Below are 16409 nucleotides of genomic sequence, written 5' to 3'. Positions count from 1 at the left end.
TTAGAGTTCTGAAACTTTTTCTGTTTGTGGAGCCAAATTAATGACTTAGGGCCTGTGTCCATTAACGCAGTTTTCTGTGCTTGCAGCGCTTGTTTTGATTGCTGCACTTTGAAACACCATTGGCACTCATCAATGTCACTTCTGCTCACTGACCAATCAAAACAAAGAAGGGGCGGGACTTTTGTTTATTTTTTATCTCTATTTTATTTACACACAAAAAAATACGACTATAAGGCAATCAAGACAATAGAAAAGTATGTGTGGGTATGGAAGAAACCTATACATGGCTTGTATAAGAACCCCACCAAGAATACATTTTCATGATACTACAAAACTCCAAACAGTGTATATATCAGACTTTACATTTAATTTGCAAAATTTAAATCCAACAATAAATAGAAGATGATTAAGATATTCAGTGCGTAAAGGGATTCCTTGATAATTCACTGAAAATCATTAAGGGATGTTTTCATACAATGGAAAATTTAGATTTCTGGACTGTCTTGTTGGATAAATATGAAATTTAGAATTACTGACAAAGTAATCTTGAAAGGTAAGTCTGAGTTATGATACCTGACTTTAAAGGTACAGATTTGAACATTGTAAAAAAAAATACTGTTAAAATATCTGGACATATGATATCAACTTCGTCCACAACAATGGTGGAGCAGAAACAAACCGCACTTGTTGTTTTCAAGGCAGCTACATTCATGTCTAGAGATGCTGCCTACAACACATTTTCTATTTATTTTACTTTGTAATCAAATGATTAATTATGCAGCACACAGAGCGCTTTGAAACAGACCTCAAAGTCACTAGAAGGGAGGTGGATAGGCAAACTCACCATCTTTACTAGTATATATTTTCCAGTTGTGTTTAATACTTATTATGTTTGATTATTACCACATGGAAACATTGTGTTATTTCTGGACAACGTAGTTGCAAAGGAAAAGGAAAAGAGTTCAGTACATTTCACCTCTGCCTGTTGACACTGTGGCAAAAACACCTGTTCCTGTTAGCATTCTCAACCTATAGACGTCATAGAAGATATTTCATATATTTATATTCATACATCTCAATTTATTTGGAGAGCCTAAAACTTTAGATTTGTTGTTAATGGCTGACCGGTCACCAGAAAAGAAAAAGAAAGGAGAAAACAGCGCAGAACTGTGGGAAGGTTAAAAAAAAAGATACCCGGAGCTGAGTGAAAGAGACCTTGAAGCCAATCATGAAGTCTTTATTTCTTATGTTTTGCTTGTAGGACTGCTGTATAAGAACAATGTCAAACTCAGGGTCAGGTTGTTGCACTGAATATCAGCACGCGATTATCTTTTGCTAGGCCTTGTGTCTATTCTCACTGATATTCAGACAACTCAACCTTGAGTGTGATATCACTATAGAAATATATGATAGGCTGGGTTCTGCAGAGTCAAAGAGTATAAGATCATCCTTAATCAGTTCAATTTAATCTTTGAAGCTTCCTGGTCTTCTTTTTTTATTTCCACATGCATCCAGTGTGTGTCGTTTATTGCTGAATTCTCCAGAAAATTGAGGCCGTCTTAAATCAAAGATCAAACATTATTACTCCTGAACCACAAACTTTTTAGAGGGTAGTCGGCCAGCTGAGACTATCTTTGAAAAAAGGGTCTATGTGAAGACCCTGTTTTGTGAGGAGTCACCTTGCTGTTCTTGTTGGGACAGGAGCACTCTACATAATTAACAGGTGGTCCCTGCTGCAGCTCTGCATTCAGCCCTGTGGATCAGCAGTTTCTGTGGAGCTGCACAGCTCAAAGTCAGTCATCCTATCTGGACTCCTGCCAGTCAAACATGAAGATGCTCTGGCTCAGTCTTCTGACTCTTATGATGCCTGGCCAGACTCCTGTCACAGCCTTTCCTCTCCGGAGCTCAGACCTGCCTGCACTACACCACGCTGGACCGCCTGAAGCTGAGCAGAAGTTTGCAGAGGTATTTAAATGTTGAAATGTAGAATTTAGCCCCAGTAAGTGAGGAACAAAGCTAGATTTATAAGCGTCTATTTGCTATATAGTAGTTTTATTTATGGGACTGTCACTCTGGACAGCTTTACAGACCGATTTCTCTGACCTGAGTGCAGCATGGTTCAGGTATTGTTGGGATTTGTTGATTTGGGTAATTGCAGGATTTGCTTAAAAGCTTCTTTAATGGCTTTTCTGTTGACTCACTAGATAGGATCTGTGTTTTGTTTTAAGAAAATGGCTCAAGAGATGCATCAGTCTGAAATGCATGACAATATAAAAGTGTGACAGAATAGGTATTGACTTATTTGAGAAGGGGTCAGCTCCTTAAATGCAAGCAGGTGATTATTTATCGATGTAATTGTGTCTCTTTGCATACACATTATTTCAACAGCTAGCATCTCCAGTAAGAAGTTTTGTTACGTTTTTCCCTTTATTCTTCTCACAGCACAGATCCACAGCTCAAGCAGTTTGTTGTCTTCAATAACACAGCTTTGATTTCTTGTAATGATATCATTGAAAAAGTGTTGATAACAAAGTAATTATTTCTACATTTTCTACCTCCATTGGAGTGAGATGCAGCGATAGTGATTATTTATGAGCTCTCCTCTGATCGTCTGCCACCTGGCTTCAGTTTGAGTCTGATGAGACTCACCTCTGGAGAAGCTGTGAAAGAGGGAGACATGGTGTCTCCAGAGGCAGAGTGTTATCTCATGGAAACATATAATAAAGTCAGGAGATAACAGCAGTCAAAACATGAGAGGAGCCTTTCACACAGTCACTGTCAGCCAAGTGACATGTTTCTGAATGTCAATCTTGTGTTTGAGTCAGCTTGATGTTGGATAATGTGTGTTTCCATATTTCAGGAGAATTTGAATCTGTTTTTTTGATATTACATCAGTTTCAGAGTCTCCTCCAAACTGCCTAAATAAATGCATGAGTCCTTCAGAGGTCTGAGTCTTTCTGGATGTCTGTCTCATCATACCTTTATATTTAGTATATTTAGTATTTAGTATATTTAGTAATTTTATAGGCATCAAAATCCAAACCCAGTACTAGTTTTCTTGTGGTTTATCTTTTCTCTTTTTTATCATTTAGTATATTTTGCTACAAAGTACTGATATGAGCCTGAGACTTAAGTATTTACTAAAATGTGAAAAGCTGCATACACGAGTCCTTGAATGGACTACTAGTAGACTAGACACCATCTTCAAATTCAAAAGCAACTTTTTGTTCTATTTGTGCGGCTCTGCTTTATTCTCTCTGATTTACACTTGTTTTGTGAGCAAATAATCACAAACAATTTACTTTCAAACTTTCCTGTGAATGGAACAATGTCACCATGCATGGAGAGGACTGTACAATGTGAGGAGTGCCAGTTCCTCCCCATATTTCCTGCCTCTCTTCAGCTGTCCTGTCCTATAGAGGCAAAACATGCCCAATATAAATGACTTTAATAAACCCTTAATGTTATTTCCAAGTAGGACAATATTGCAATCATCCAAACTTTCTGACATTATCAGTATGCTCCCGGTATTTTTTCATTGCTTCAATTTAACAAAATCCTTGATTGTTTTTTTTTAAGTCCTAAATGTCAGACTTTATTGTTTGGTTCCAAGAAGTGTTGCAAAGTGAGCTACTGCGGGCCTGGTGTGTTAGCTTGCTAACTACATAGACTCTGCTAACAACTGAGCTTAGGATGCAATACTGTTTCAATACTACTGCAATACTGGGCTTCAAAATTAAATAGTAAATATGATATATGAACCTTTCTTAGCTTTGGTCGACACAAGTTATCTTTTAAAACAACAGGAGTATTGTAGGTATTCAAGGAAGTTATGATGAGACACAATGTTAGTGGTGTTTTTTACTCTTTTTATTCAAGGCCATGCAGACAGTGACAAAATAATCAACAGTAATTTAGAAAGAGAACCAGAATTTGATCCCAGAAATCAGACCTTTCCTTAAATATTGACTGTTTTTCTCTGTGCGTCAAACAAAGATCTTTGATGAACACGTTTTCCCCCCCTTTTTTGAAGTCCACAATATTTTTCAGACTAAGATTGTCGAGCCATTATTACCAAACTTGACCTGGATATTCTGGACATTTGTTAGTGTTGAGATGTTGATCCATAAACATGTTCTTCTTGGCAAAATCATGTGGTGTGGATTGTCACAAACTGCAGTGATCCTAAAAGTCGGGGGCTGCAGTATCTTTGGTGCTTTTGTGGCCGTGTTGACACCTACAATTACATGAGTGCAGTGATGTTTCTGCCACAAACTGTTATTAAAGGGTTGAAAAACGTTTGGAATGTTTACTGTAAAGACTGTAAGGCACGGCAAGGCAAGTTTATTAGTACAGCAGCTATAGCCACAAGGATGTCACTATGTCGACCAGTAATGACATTCATCATCTTTTAATGCATCAGTAATACTTCACTTCACTTACAAATTCATTCCATCAAAGATCTGAAAACTGGATTGGTGCAGTTCCATTGAGTCTTAGAGAGGACTCGATCAGCAGCTTCTGAATCTCTGTAGATCTCTGTACAGGAGCGACAATGTAGAAAACCAATACTGGATGATCATGATCGTAGGGCCCTCAGGCAGCATTGCATTAAAAACAGACATGGCTCTGTAGTGAAAATCACTGCATTGGTTCAAAATCACTTTCAAGAAACATTGTCTGTGAACATTTTGTCACAATATCCACAAATGCAGGTTGAAACTGTATCATGCAAAGAGGAATCCACATACAAACATGATCTAGAAACACCAGCAAGGCAGATGGATACCTGTTCCTGGACCTGTGGTCTGGTGAATACAATTTTGACATTCCTTTTGGAAATCTTGGACTAGTGTCCTCTGCTCTAGAGGGACCACTCTGCTTGTTATCAGCACACAGCTCAAAATCCAGCATCCGTGATCTATGGGATGCTTAGGCTCCCATGGTATGGGTAGCTTACACATCCATGGAGCTATCATTATACTGAACAATGTATACAGGATTAGGTCAACAATTGCTGCCATACAGACATCGCAAACTGTGCTCCTTGGTTTAATTATTTGAGAACAATGAAATTGTGTTTTTATTACCACTTACACAGAGTTCCAACAATTTTGGATTTAAAGTTGTATTAAGAAAAAGTGTCTAATGTTTGAATTGCGTACACCAGCTTAGCACACATTTACTACCTCTTTAGTTAGCTGCAGGAATGTACCATTCGGTATACTGAAAAATGTTATTATTCCCAGGAATATCTACAGCACTTCTACGGCTACAAGCCCAGCTCACAGAGGCAAAAGAGAACAGCAGACAAACATCTGGATGCTGATTGGTCGACTAACCTGTGTGATAAGGTCCAGGAGATGCAGCGCTTCTTTGGTTTACCCCCAAGTGGAGAGCTAACCAGGAGACCCTAGCAGTGATGAAGAGGCCGCGCTGTGGTCTTTCAGATGTGGGAACGATTTGAAGAGACAATTCGCTGGAAGAGGAACACACTCAGCTACAGGTTAGAGATGATCTCAAGTCGTAAAAGTTGTCCTGATGGGACTTCTCTTAGTAACTGTTCAGTCTGCTTTCAAAATGCTTGGTATGCTTGATATTTGTGACATTTTACAAAGAAATATGAAAGCATTTGTGTGTTGTAGCTTTAGCAGCAGCTCTAGACCTTGAAACTGTACCTGAAAAAAGAAAATGCTTAATTTGGTTGGCAGAGCAGATATCAAATTTTGTGTCCAATTAAAAAAGAAAATGTTGGACTAAGTTGGAAGACTTTTTTTTCTCCTAAGGATCGCTGGCTTTAACTCCTCCATCCCCGCCTCAAAGGTACACAAAGTGTTCAGGGCAGCATGGAAGATCTGGTCCAATGTTGCGCCTATGAAATTTCGTAAGAGGAGCAGGAAGGAGGCTGACATCGTCATCTCCTTCCACAATGGAGGTGAGACAAGATCCCCTCTGTCATGTTGTATCTAACAATAACAAAGTGATCCTCATGGATGTATGATATTAATTAATTGCAGATCACAGGGATGGCTCGCCTTTTGATGGTAGAGGAGGAATCCTGGCTCACGCCTTTCTGCCTGGCTCTGGTATTGGAGAGACGTTCACTTTGATGGTGATGAAGACTGGAGCTTTAATGCTACGGGTAACAGAGATACAAACCTTGAACCTTAAATGCAGCATCACAGGCCTGATTCATCATTTCTATGAAGTGACGTCTTTTGAATCTCATTACTTACTATGCAAACTTCTTGGTACATTACACGACCTTTTTGTTTTAAATCCATGTATCTTGTTGTCGTGCTCCAGGTTTTAATCTGTTGGTTGTAGCCGGTCCATGAGTTCGGACATGCACTTGGTCTGCCCCACTCGTCCGACCCCGGAGCGATCATGTACCCTTCATACAACTTTGCCCCAACTCATGAGCTCCTAGCTCTCCTTCCATGATGTCAAAGATGTCCAACACATGTACGGTGGGTTTAAAACATGTGGCATCAGTTCACTTGTTGGAAGCAGATAAAATACTGCATCTATATAGTCCTCAATTTTTTATCTAAGCTTAGGTAGTGTGGTAAAAATCACTTTTTCATTTCATATGCATAGTGTTGTCACCCTAAAATCATGTGAATGACTGTGCCAGGTAGCTTATTTGACTCTGTTTGAAATGCAAATGAGAAATAATGCAGTGGGTGTCTTTTATTTGAACTTGTTCACATCTCTATCCTGCAGGTGCAGTCCCAAATATGCTTCACTCTTCTCAAAAAATCCTCCTCCAAGAACGCCTAATAAATTGATCCAGATTTGTCCTTCGATGCTACTTCAGAGTTACAGCAAGAGGTCCTGTGTCTTCAAAGACAGGTGTGTGACCTGTCCCTGTACCTGCATGTCTACATCATGATGGTCACATGCTGACTTCTCACCTGAGAAGGGTTACTACAAAGTGAGATTAATGGGTTAGCTAGGTCAGTTGAGCCAGAGTTTTCACTTACACAAAGTTGGCTCTGATTTAACCGAGAAAGATCTGAATGTAATTTACACTCTGGAGCAGGCTATGTCGGGATTTTGCGTTTCAAACAGCTTCACTGCACCACCTTTTCACTTTATCCCCTGATTCTGTGGATGTCTTGGATTCCTAGTTTTGGTTAAGTAACAAAAGAAGGATTATCTAAGTGTAACACTACTTTGGAAGTCTAAAGAACAAGCTGTTATTTACAGAAGGAAAAACTGCATACATACCGTTTTTATGTGTCGTATTTGTGAAGCAGTGCGACATATGGTGCTTTTATTAGCAAAGTAAAAGTGCAGATAATTTATTCTAAATGGTATTCACTTACACGCACATCGTGAATAGATTAGACTTCTTCAAATTGTGCTTGTCGTGCAGTGATGCACAGCATATTTCTTGCAACATACTGTGTCCAGTTTCTCAATAAGAGGGAAAAGCTGACCATCATCTCCTGAAAGTACATTGCTATTGACCTCATACAAATAAATGTTCCCTTTAGTATAAAAGCACTATACAGTTTACAGTTCTTGTGTAGTGCAGAGTTTTATATTGGTAAGCACATTTAATCAATGACACGTTTTTATATTACTTTAATGATATATATATTATTAAAATACAGAGAAAAAGACATATTGTTTAGTTTTGGAAAGAAATATTGTAATATTCGCTCGTTTATTTCCTGTATTTTTACCTGTAAGTTTGCCGTACTACGCGGCTCCGGTTTGTCATGTGACTAGGAGACAGGAAGTGAAGTATTGTGTGAAAATCAAGCGGCAACCTACGGTCTAAAAATATAGTCCAATGCGGATGTGTTAAAAGCTTCAGTTCATCGAGGATCCGCTTGAGGCTGGCTCCGGAAGTACAAGAAACCACATACACATAATTCAAAAAAGCTGATCTTTACAGCAGAATAAACATGTTTACAGTCTGGGTACAAAAGAGGAGTGTAGTCTGAATAGCTCATTTCTCGATCGGCACACACTGTGAGGGGGTGAATTTTTTTCTAACCGCAGCAATTCGAAGATATTGAGATTACGAGTCTTCCAATGAGAGGCACAGCTGCCTGTGGGAACACTGTAGCTGTTGGCTAGGAGGCTCAAACTCCGCATCTTTACGTCCACTGGGCTCCACAGCAGCAATATGGCTGCCCGCCGATGATTGGCCTCAAAACAGCTCTTCAGAAACAGATAGGTGACCTCGCGGATCCTACGTCCATATTTTATACAGTCTATGGTGAAAATAAGTGCTGTTGTTGTTAACCAATGAGTGCGGCGGAGCGTCACGGTTGTTTACCGTGTGCAAGGAGGTCACCAAGCTGACTCAACGCATAAAACATTGTCATATCATCACTCAAGAATGATTATATAAATAAGTAAGTGTAGATACATAGTAATAAGAAAGAGGACAACTGATAGCTATTACAGTAATAAACAGAAGCAAGGGGAAAATAAATGTGTAAATTTACATGATCATTTCAGCAGCATTCCTCTCTTGCCGGTGTTTTTGTTTTTTCTTTGTTGCTGACCTCTAAATTGTCTTTTATATTATAGCAATTCTAGGAATTAATGCAGTCATCCCAATTTGATTAAGGTACAAAATTACTGTGTTCATTTTTTTGATGGCATGCTATTCTGTCGGAAGCGTCTTCCTCCTGCAATGGAAGATAATGATACATTGCACTTTTGATCAAAACAGTTCACTTTAAAAAAAAATCTCAGGTCTGTTTCAAACAGAATAAAAATACCAACATATGCGAGCTAAGCATACAGGCGCAGCTATCAGACTGATGTCAGCAGGCAACCACATCACAAAAGCTGTATTTGGAGTGTGTGAATCTCCACGGACTGGTGGTGAAAGCAAACTGAAGAAGTTACAGCACTCTCTAAATGTGGCTTTTGACAGCTGACTGATCAGCAGGTGATCAAAGTGAGGTCTTAAGGTTGGCATGTAGTCACTGGTCATTTGCCTTACCATCCTGGGGTAAGGCAATCTTGGCATAACAAAACTTTCTAACGTGCTGATTGCTATAACTTCCTTCATTTCAGATTTATGTGGCGCAAACATCCAAAGTTTGATGAGACATCAATCACCCTGATCAGCAGTCTGTGGCCGGACAGCGTACCTCCTAACCTGGACGCTGTCTATGAGAGCGTGGGCAGGAATATTATCTTGTTTTTTCAAGGTACGTCTGTTATTGATTCGACACATGACTGTAATGAAAAATATAGACTGAGACTCTGTGTCAGCAACCGACCATTTATGTAATACTAGGGTGAAGCCTTGAGTTTGGAATTTTGGGCCGTTGCCATTGTGGGATTTTTGAGTCAGAAGTGGTCATGTTTGTTTGAAGGGTGGATACACATGCTGGTTTTCAGGTGGTAACTTGTTCATCACAGGTGGTCACACGTTAAAGCAAACCCTGCTCTATGGTCTGTTTGAGTCTAGACAGAACCTTGATTTACAAATTATATATTTGCTGTAAAGGTACGACTGAAGGTCATAACTCATCAGAGAATATCCTCTGAGCTGAGGTAATGAATGAAATGAGAGTATTCACATGGCCTCAACTTATCAAACCAACCAAGTTACATCCACTTGGTAAACCATGTCTGTGGTAGAGCTCTCTGCTTTTTATTGAGACTGCCGTGAGACTGTGTTTTTGTTTGTTTCAGGTCACCAGTATTGGACTTTGAGGCAGCTAAAACTTGAGGAGGGCTTTCCCCGCAACATCTCAGACTTTGGCTTCCCCTTCAGGATCAAATCTGTGGATGCTGCTCTTCACTTCAGAAATGAACGCTACACAGTGTTTTTCACGGGCCATGAGTGTTGGAGGTATTTAAGATCCAGTTACCCTGATTTTTTTTTTTTCTTTCTTTGAGTTTTTGTAGTTCGGATCAATATTTTTGTCAAGATAAGAAAGCACACAAGCATTACCAAAATGCCAAACTGTAATTGAGAATGTCAAATTGGATGAGATGTCAGGGTTTAAATTATTTGTTCTTCAGTCCACTGACAAAGTCCAGCAGAGTCTCTGGCAGGTTTTGCAATATTCAGGGAAATATAAAATCCATAATCATGTATATGGTCACATATTTCCCTTGTTTGTGTCGGTGAGCAGGTTTTGATCTAATGCAGAATTACAGACTTCCTTTATGCGTAAAGCAGCATGACTTGCTGTTCCTGAATGTATCATTCAATGTGTGTTTTCAGATGATAACAAGGATGACTCTGCTGGTTCCAATGACTTTCTGGTGTGAATAAAACCTACAAACAGGAGGGCATAGATAGAGCTTCATCATGTTTTCTTTTTATCCAATATTAAGGTATGATGAGCTGCAGAAGAAAATGGAGGGACCACCAAAGCCCATAACAGAGCTGTGGCCAGGATACCAACTCCAGTGGACGCAGCTGTTTTCTATGAAGGTATTACATCAACTCCCTTTACTGCTGACGGTTTCATTAAAAACCACACATTACATAATAACTACTACATGCTTTTTCATAAATAATGCTTTACCTCCAATCAAACTGTGGTTATAAAAGTCAGATCTGACCATTCTTTCTCCACGTCAACCTGCTATGTCAGCCAGTCTCCTTTTCTACATCTCATGTGTTCATCAGTTTACCCTGAGTGCAGCTGTTGGACAGACTTTTCCACTATTCCAGCCAACAACTCTCTTTACATTACCTGATGTCAGGTTTTAAACATTAAATAAAACTCAATTAAGGATTTTAGTTCACCTGTCGAGCAAAACGTAGCAGCAGCTTAGCTCACAGCCTCGAAAGACCTGCAAAGGTTATCAGAGAGACAATATGTTTTTAAGCTTATCTGTGGAGCGTTGATCAGCTAGGCTAAACCCGGTGTATAGAGGATGGTGACACAGGTGACCAGAGTTAATTTCTGAATCTTTGTCATATATTATTCCCCTCTCTCTCCCTCTTCCATGTCCTACTCTGTACACTGTCCTATCAGCTATATATAGATATAAAAGCTTAAAAAACTGAATAATAATGAATTCTAACCTTAAAACAAGCATTCCGCTTCCATTCTAGTTGGCGTGAGCCCAGCTTGCACAAGTGAGCCGGATACGGCCCTGGTGGTGAGGCTTTCAGCAGTGTGACTGCCCCCTGGTGGCTGGCTGCAGTATAGGTCGAAAACTTTGTCTCCACTTCCTGGTTTCCTTTGATTCACAGCCGCCGTAGAGGGAAACTTCAAAGGACACACAGCGTCTTGTGACGCTACGCTGTAGGGTGGAGCTCATTACAGTGGTTTCACCAAGCGGCAAACTCCGGTCTCAAACGATGAAGCCAATGCGGAAGTGATATAAACTGCAATACATCGAAAAATCCGCTTGAGGCTGGCTGCAGAAACACCGGAAACCACATAGATATGAATGGGAAAAAGACGATCTTTGCAGCATATAAAACATGTTTGCAGCCTGGTTCAAAAAAACGGCTGGCCCTACAACGCTAATCTCTCTAATGGCACACACTGTACGGAGGGTGAATTTTTTTCTAACATGACGGTTAAGAAGATATTAAGATTATGAGTTTTGCCCAAATAAGGACATGACTGACGTGACTCCCGGTTGGGAACACACAGCCATTGGCTAAGAGACTCACACTACGTCAGCCTCTGCCTAGTTGAGTTCCGCATTACCAATATGGCTGCTGCCGTCGATTTGCTTCAAAACAGCTCTCAGGAACAGATGGGTGACGTCACGGATACTACGTCCATATTTTTACAGTCTATGGGTTTCACAGGCTCTGGGCTGCACAATGGCGGCGCCCAGGAGAGGGATTTTTGGCATCAGAACCGTACAACGGGAAGAGGCGGAGCAAACGCTGTACATTTTATTTACAGTCTATGAGCTTGCAGCCTTCCTTGATTTCCTGTCTCTGATGGGGGGGGGGCAACCTGCATTGGCCACATGTGTTCCAAAATATTGTCTGCTATTATCCAACATAACAGAAGAGATTAGGAACTCTGAATTTTTTTTTGAGGATTAGTAAAAAATTCAGACTTTAAAATCAGAATTCTCATCTTTACCAAGATGTATATAAAGTCTGACTTTGGAGAAAATAAGTCAGAATTCTGAGATTAAAATCAGATTTTTTCCCCCTCAGAATTCCTACATTAAGGTCAGAATATAAAAATAGAAAATGAAAAATCTTCTTTTTACATATTTTGTTCACTGGAAGAACCTCCACAAAGAAAAGTTTCCATTGCCCTAACCCTCTTTCATAGAACAGTGACCTAATAAGCAAAGTCTATCTATCTCACTGCCAATGACATTCTCAAACCACAAAATACAAGATAATATTGCGCACCAAAAAATCTATTTTTTACACAGATTTCCTGAATTACTTAGCTAAGTATCCAATAACTTCAATGACTGGCTTGTAATCAAACAACACATACTGAACTGGTCCATGTGTCCGTGATTCAGATAGTTGACTTCAGAGGAACAGCTCTAAATTTAAATTCCTCTAAAATGTCCCCAGATGTCTTCAAGAATATTTGGGAAATAATATAACCAATAAAACAATTCAATTATAACTCCTTAAAATGATGAAGAACTCAACGCAACATTAGTTTGACCAATGATAACGTATATTTTGAAAATGCTCCTGCACTCTGTCCTCAGCTGAGCATCACTAAATACTGAAGATCAAGATAATGTTCCTTTTTGTGTCACACTAAACTAAATCTTTCTCTCCTTGCAGGATTTGTTCACTTCTTCAAAGGAAACACTCACTACAAATATGACTCCAACTTAAAACGTGTTGTCTCCACTGGACCTCTCAACGAGCAGCTGGACTGCAGACAGACGGAGGAGACGGAGGACAATGAGACACTGGCTGGGAGGAGATAAGTGACTGAAAACACTCCATGCAGTCTGATGACAACATAACTTCTGTTTTTCTGCTGTTCGTATACACTCAGTGTTTCAAGACTATACATTAGTAATAACCACAATCTGACAAGGAACACTGTGGGAACGGATGCATACAGGGAAGTGTTTAAAAGGTTACATCAATGTGTCATACATGTTGAAATAATGGCATTTCTTCCTTTGTTTGAAACAAATTTTAGTTTATCTGATATTTTAATTATTTGTTTTGATTGTTTTTTATATTTTCTGCAAAACCTATGTGCTTTTTTAAACCTTATGTTCACATATATTGCATAGCAAGACATGTTGATCTCATTAACATTTTTTTCCCCCTTTATATGCACAGTATGTCTGACATTTTGAGAAAAGTTGAATAATAAATTCACTCCTGCATCACCATTGTTATTTAATACACACTGGTTTGTGATGTGAAATAGCTGCTTTGTTTATTTCCCCGTAATTTCCCCTCAGAGAGATCTATGTCTAAGCGCTGTGTGAGTGAAGAGGACAATGATGAAGAAGTTGCTCTCACTGTGGATCAAAATGAAAACGATCAGAGAGGTTAGGAGGTCAGTGGCGGTTCTGGTGAGGGGCCAATAGAGGCCAGAACCTGGACCCCCCTGTGCCCCCCCCCCTCCACACCAAACAAATATTATACAATGAAAAAAGCTTCGGTATCACGCCGATGTTGCAGGCGGAACACATGCGTGTGGCACTCGGTTCCAGTCCCTCAGAGCTAAGGGACTCATGTTGAGTGTCAAACAGCTGCTGTCAGTCTGCATTTTGATATAGCACACAGTAGTATATATGTCTAGTATATAGGGATGCACTGATGTTTTGCTAGTTTGTTCTCAGCCGGTCCTCGCCCTTCTCAGTCTCTTTTTCAGGGTTGAATGTGTCCCTCTGACAACACCCTTGGCCCCAGCCTGCCCCCCCCCCCCCCCCCCCCCCCCCCCGAGTAAAATTGGTCTAGAACCGCCACTGGAGAAGGTGAGAGTGCAGCTAAATCGATGGTATATGCACTGCTCATTGTTGAATACCCAGTGTTCGCAAGTCGAGCCGTGCACTTGTGATCAGTTGAGCCAGGACACAACTGTTCACACCTGTATGGATCATGCATCTCTGAATGTGTCTCCTCACCTCTGAGATATTAATTTTGATCCACAGTGAGAGTAACTTCTTCATCATTGTCCTCTTCACTGAATTTCTCTTTTCTCTTCTCTCTTTTGTCAAAATGTAGAAATCTGTTGTCGTTTTTTTTGTGCAACATACACTACCAGTCAAAAGTTTGTACACACGTTTGCCATAATCTGGATTACAACAGTAGTCAAATAGGACTACCCATTGTGTACTAACCCTACCTCTGAACAACACAACTGATGGTCTCAAGTACATTAAGAAGGCAAGTCATTCTACAAATGAACTCTTGACAAGGCTCATGTTAATTAGAAACCATTCCAGGAGACCACTTCATGAAGCAGACTGAGAGAATACCAAGAGTGTGCAAAGCTGTCATGAAGGAAAAGGGGGCTACTTTACATAATCTAAAATATAAAACATATTCTGCTTTGTTTAACACTTTTTTGTGAATTAAATAATTCCATATATGTTCTTTCATAGTTCTTACGCCTTAAGTATTAATCTACAGTGTTTAAAATAATTAAAATAAATAAAAACTATTGAATGAGAAGGTATTTCCAAACTTTTGACTGGTAGTGTAAATTATATGTTAATCAAGTAAGGTCGACATGTCTTTTTATGCAGGGTTCCTTTTGTATTTTTGACACTGTTTCTATTTTTTAATTATATTTCAAGGTGTAAATAGTTGAGATTTGTATTTTTCATGATTAAAATAATGTATTGTTGATTTTTTTATTGCCTCACTTTTGTTCCGTGTAAGTGTCTGCTTTTACCATCGTTGATCAATTGATCTGAGACTACATATTGCAGCAGACGTCACTCCTCCTTTGTGTGTATTATGTGGTAACAGTGACTACAATGTAGCTTTCCACTTGATCTGATCAACTAATTGGCTCAAGCCAAAACAGAAGCAACCTGGATGGAAAATACCAAGGGGGGCTGACTCACAAGGTTCTCACATTAAGTGAAAAGGCCTTCCAGTTTATCATAAACACACATTAAACTTTATATGTTTATATAAACTCAAAGGAAGTTAAAGTCCAAATGATACTGAAAGCAAATTAAAAATATTTCATGCTGGTTCCTGGTTCTGATGTTTTGATTTTGTGACATGTTTTGTGGATTAAAGTGCACATTGTATTAAGAATTATTCCTGCAGATGTAACAGCCAACACACCCCTCAGGACTTTTTATTCAAATATTAGTTATTAGAGCGCTTGCTCACTAACATGACACAACACGTCTCTGTCTGGTCGCAAGGAACTAAACTATTTTACCCGAGGCAATGACAGCGTCAGAGCTGCAGCAGAGAGATTCTTAGTCTGAGGACACAAAGGAAAACCTGAGGACAGAAGTACTGCACAAGAAATTACACTTTAAATTAGTTGAAATAGAGATGTTTAAAAAAAATACCAGAATAAAGAATAAATGCTTTGCCCACTAATTCATGATTTTGTTTTGATCTATAGAGACTAATGTGCCAAAGCTAAATTCCACAGATTAAGTGCGGTATATTAGGCTACATATTCATTCACATACTGTATATTAAATATTCTATTGAAGCTGTTGCCTTCCCCAAGAGGTTTTGGTTGTTTTTGTTCAAGGGAATTTGTTGTTGTTTTTTCATTTAATCAAAGCTTCTGTGAGGAACTTTGGAATGCTGATCTCTTCTAGTTCCTGCTAACGTCATATTTTCTGACAAAATATCTAATTTTGCTTCTTTTAATAGTCAAATGCATCACTCCCTGTAAAGATTTGCTGTTGAAAATGTAGAAAATGTTTCTTCAGTGTGCTACAAATTATCTCCTCGGACACTCACCCCCTCAGGCCTTCAAAATTATGATATAGAAATTGTCAGTCTTGTTGCTGGTGGTCTCCTTTGGTCTCCTTTTCACAGGGGTCTTGATCACATTTGGAGTGAAATGTGCATGGTCAAACTTCACTAATAATAATAATATTAATAATAATAATAATAATAATAATAATAATAATAATAATAATAATAATAATAATAATAGTAATAATAATGATAATAATAATAATAATAATAACAATAATAATAATAATAATAATAATAATAATAATAATAATAATAATAATAATAATAAAAAAAGAATAGCAAGCTACAGAAATGGGTCTAAATAATAATAACCAAATACAACGTAATTAGTATGTACTATGCTATAATTAGACTCTGCATATCATCTTGTAAAGACGTGAATCAAAAAGTATTTGTATAGGATTATACTTGTGTAAGAGATCTAAATCCCTACTACACACACTTCATAGGATACAACATCTTAGTTTAGATAGAAAAGTAATACTTTGCAAAATTTGATCTTAAAATCAATGCTTAGTCTGTACTCTTC

At 38.8% G+C, this 16409-nt stretch overlaps 1 protein-coding gene across 1 annotated transcript; it reads left to right on the top strand.

The window, feature by feature from the left end:
- The first annotated feature begins 5363 nt into the window (after nt 1–5363).
- Nucleotides 5364–13564, top strand: LOC117813039 (neutrophil collagenase). Its single transcript, XM_034684094.1, is given in 17 exon segments — nt 5364–5403; nt 5406–5455; nt 5457–5506; nt 5787–5935; nt 6018–6092; nt 6095–6142; nt 6307–6329; nt 6331–6429; nt 6431–6474; nt 6727–6785; nt 6788–6839; nt 7963–7977; nt 9049–9185; nt 9676–9835; nt 10327–10388; nt 10391–10426; nt 12731–13564. Coding segments are annotated over 17 exon segments (1248 nt in total). The 3' UTR covers nt 12880–13564.
- Nucleotides 13565–16409: the final 2845 nt, after the last annotated feature.

The sequence above is a fragment of the Notolabrus celidotus genome, chromosome 5 (assembly GCF_009762535.1).
Source record: "Notolabrus celidotus isolate fNotCel1 chromosome 5, fNotCel1.pri, whole genome shotgun sequence".
Lineage (NCBI taxonomy): Eukaryota > Metazoa > Chordata > Actinopteri > Labriformes > Labridae > Notolabrus > Notolabrus celidotus.
Note: the sequence above shows the minus strand (reverse complement) of the source record. Positions and strands in the feature narration are given on the sequence as shown.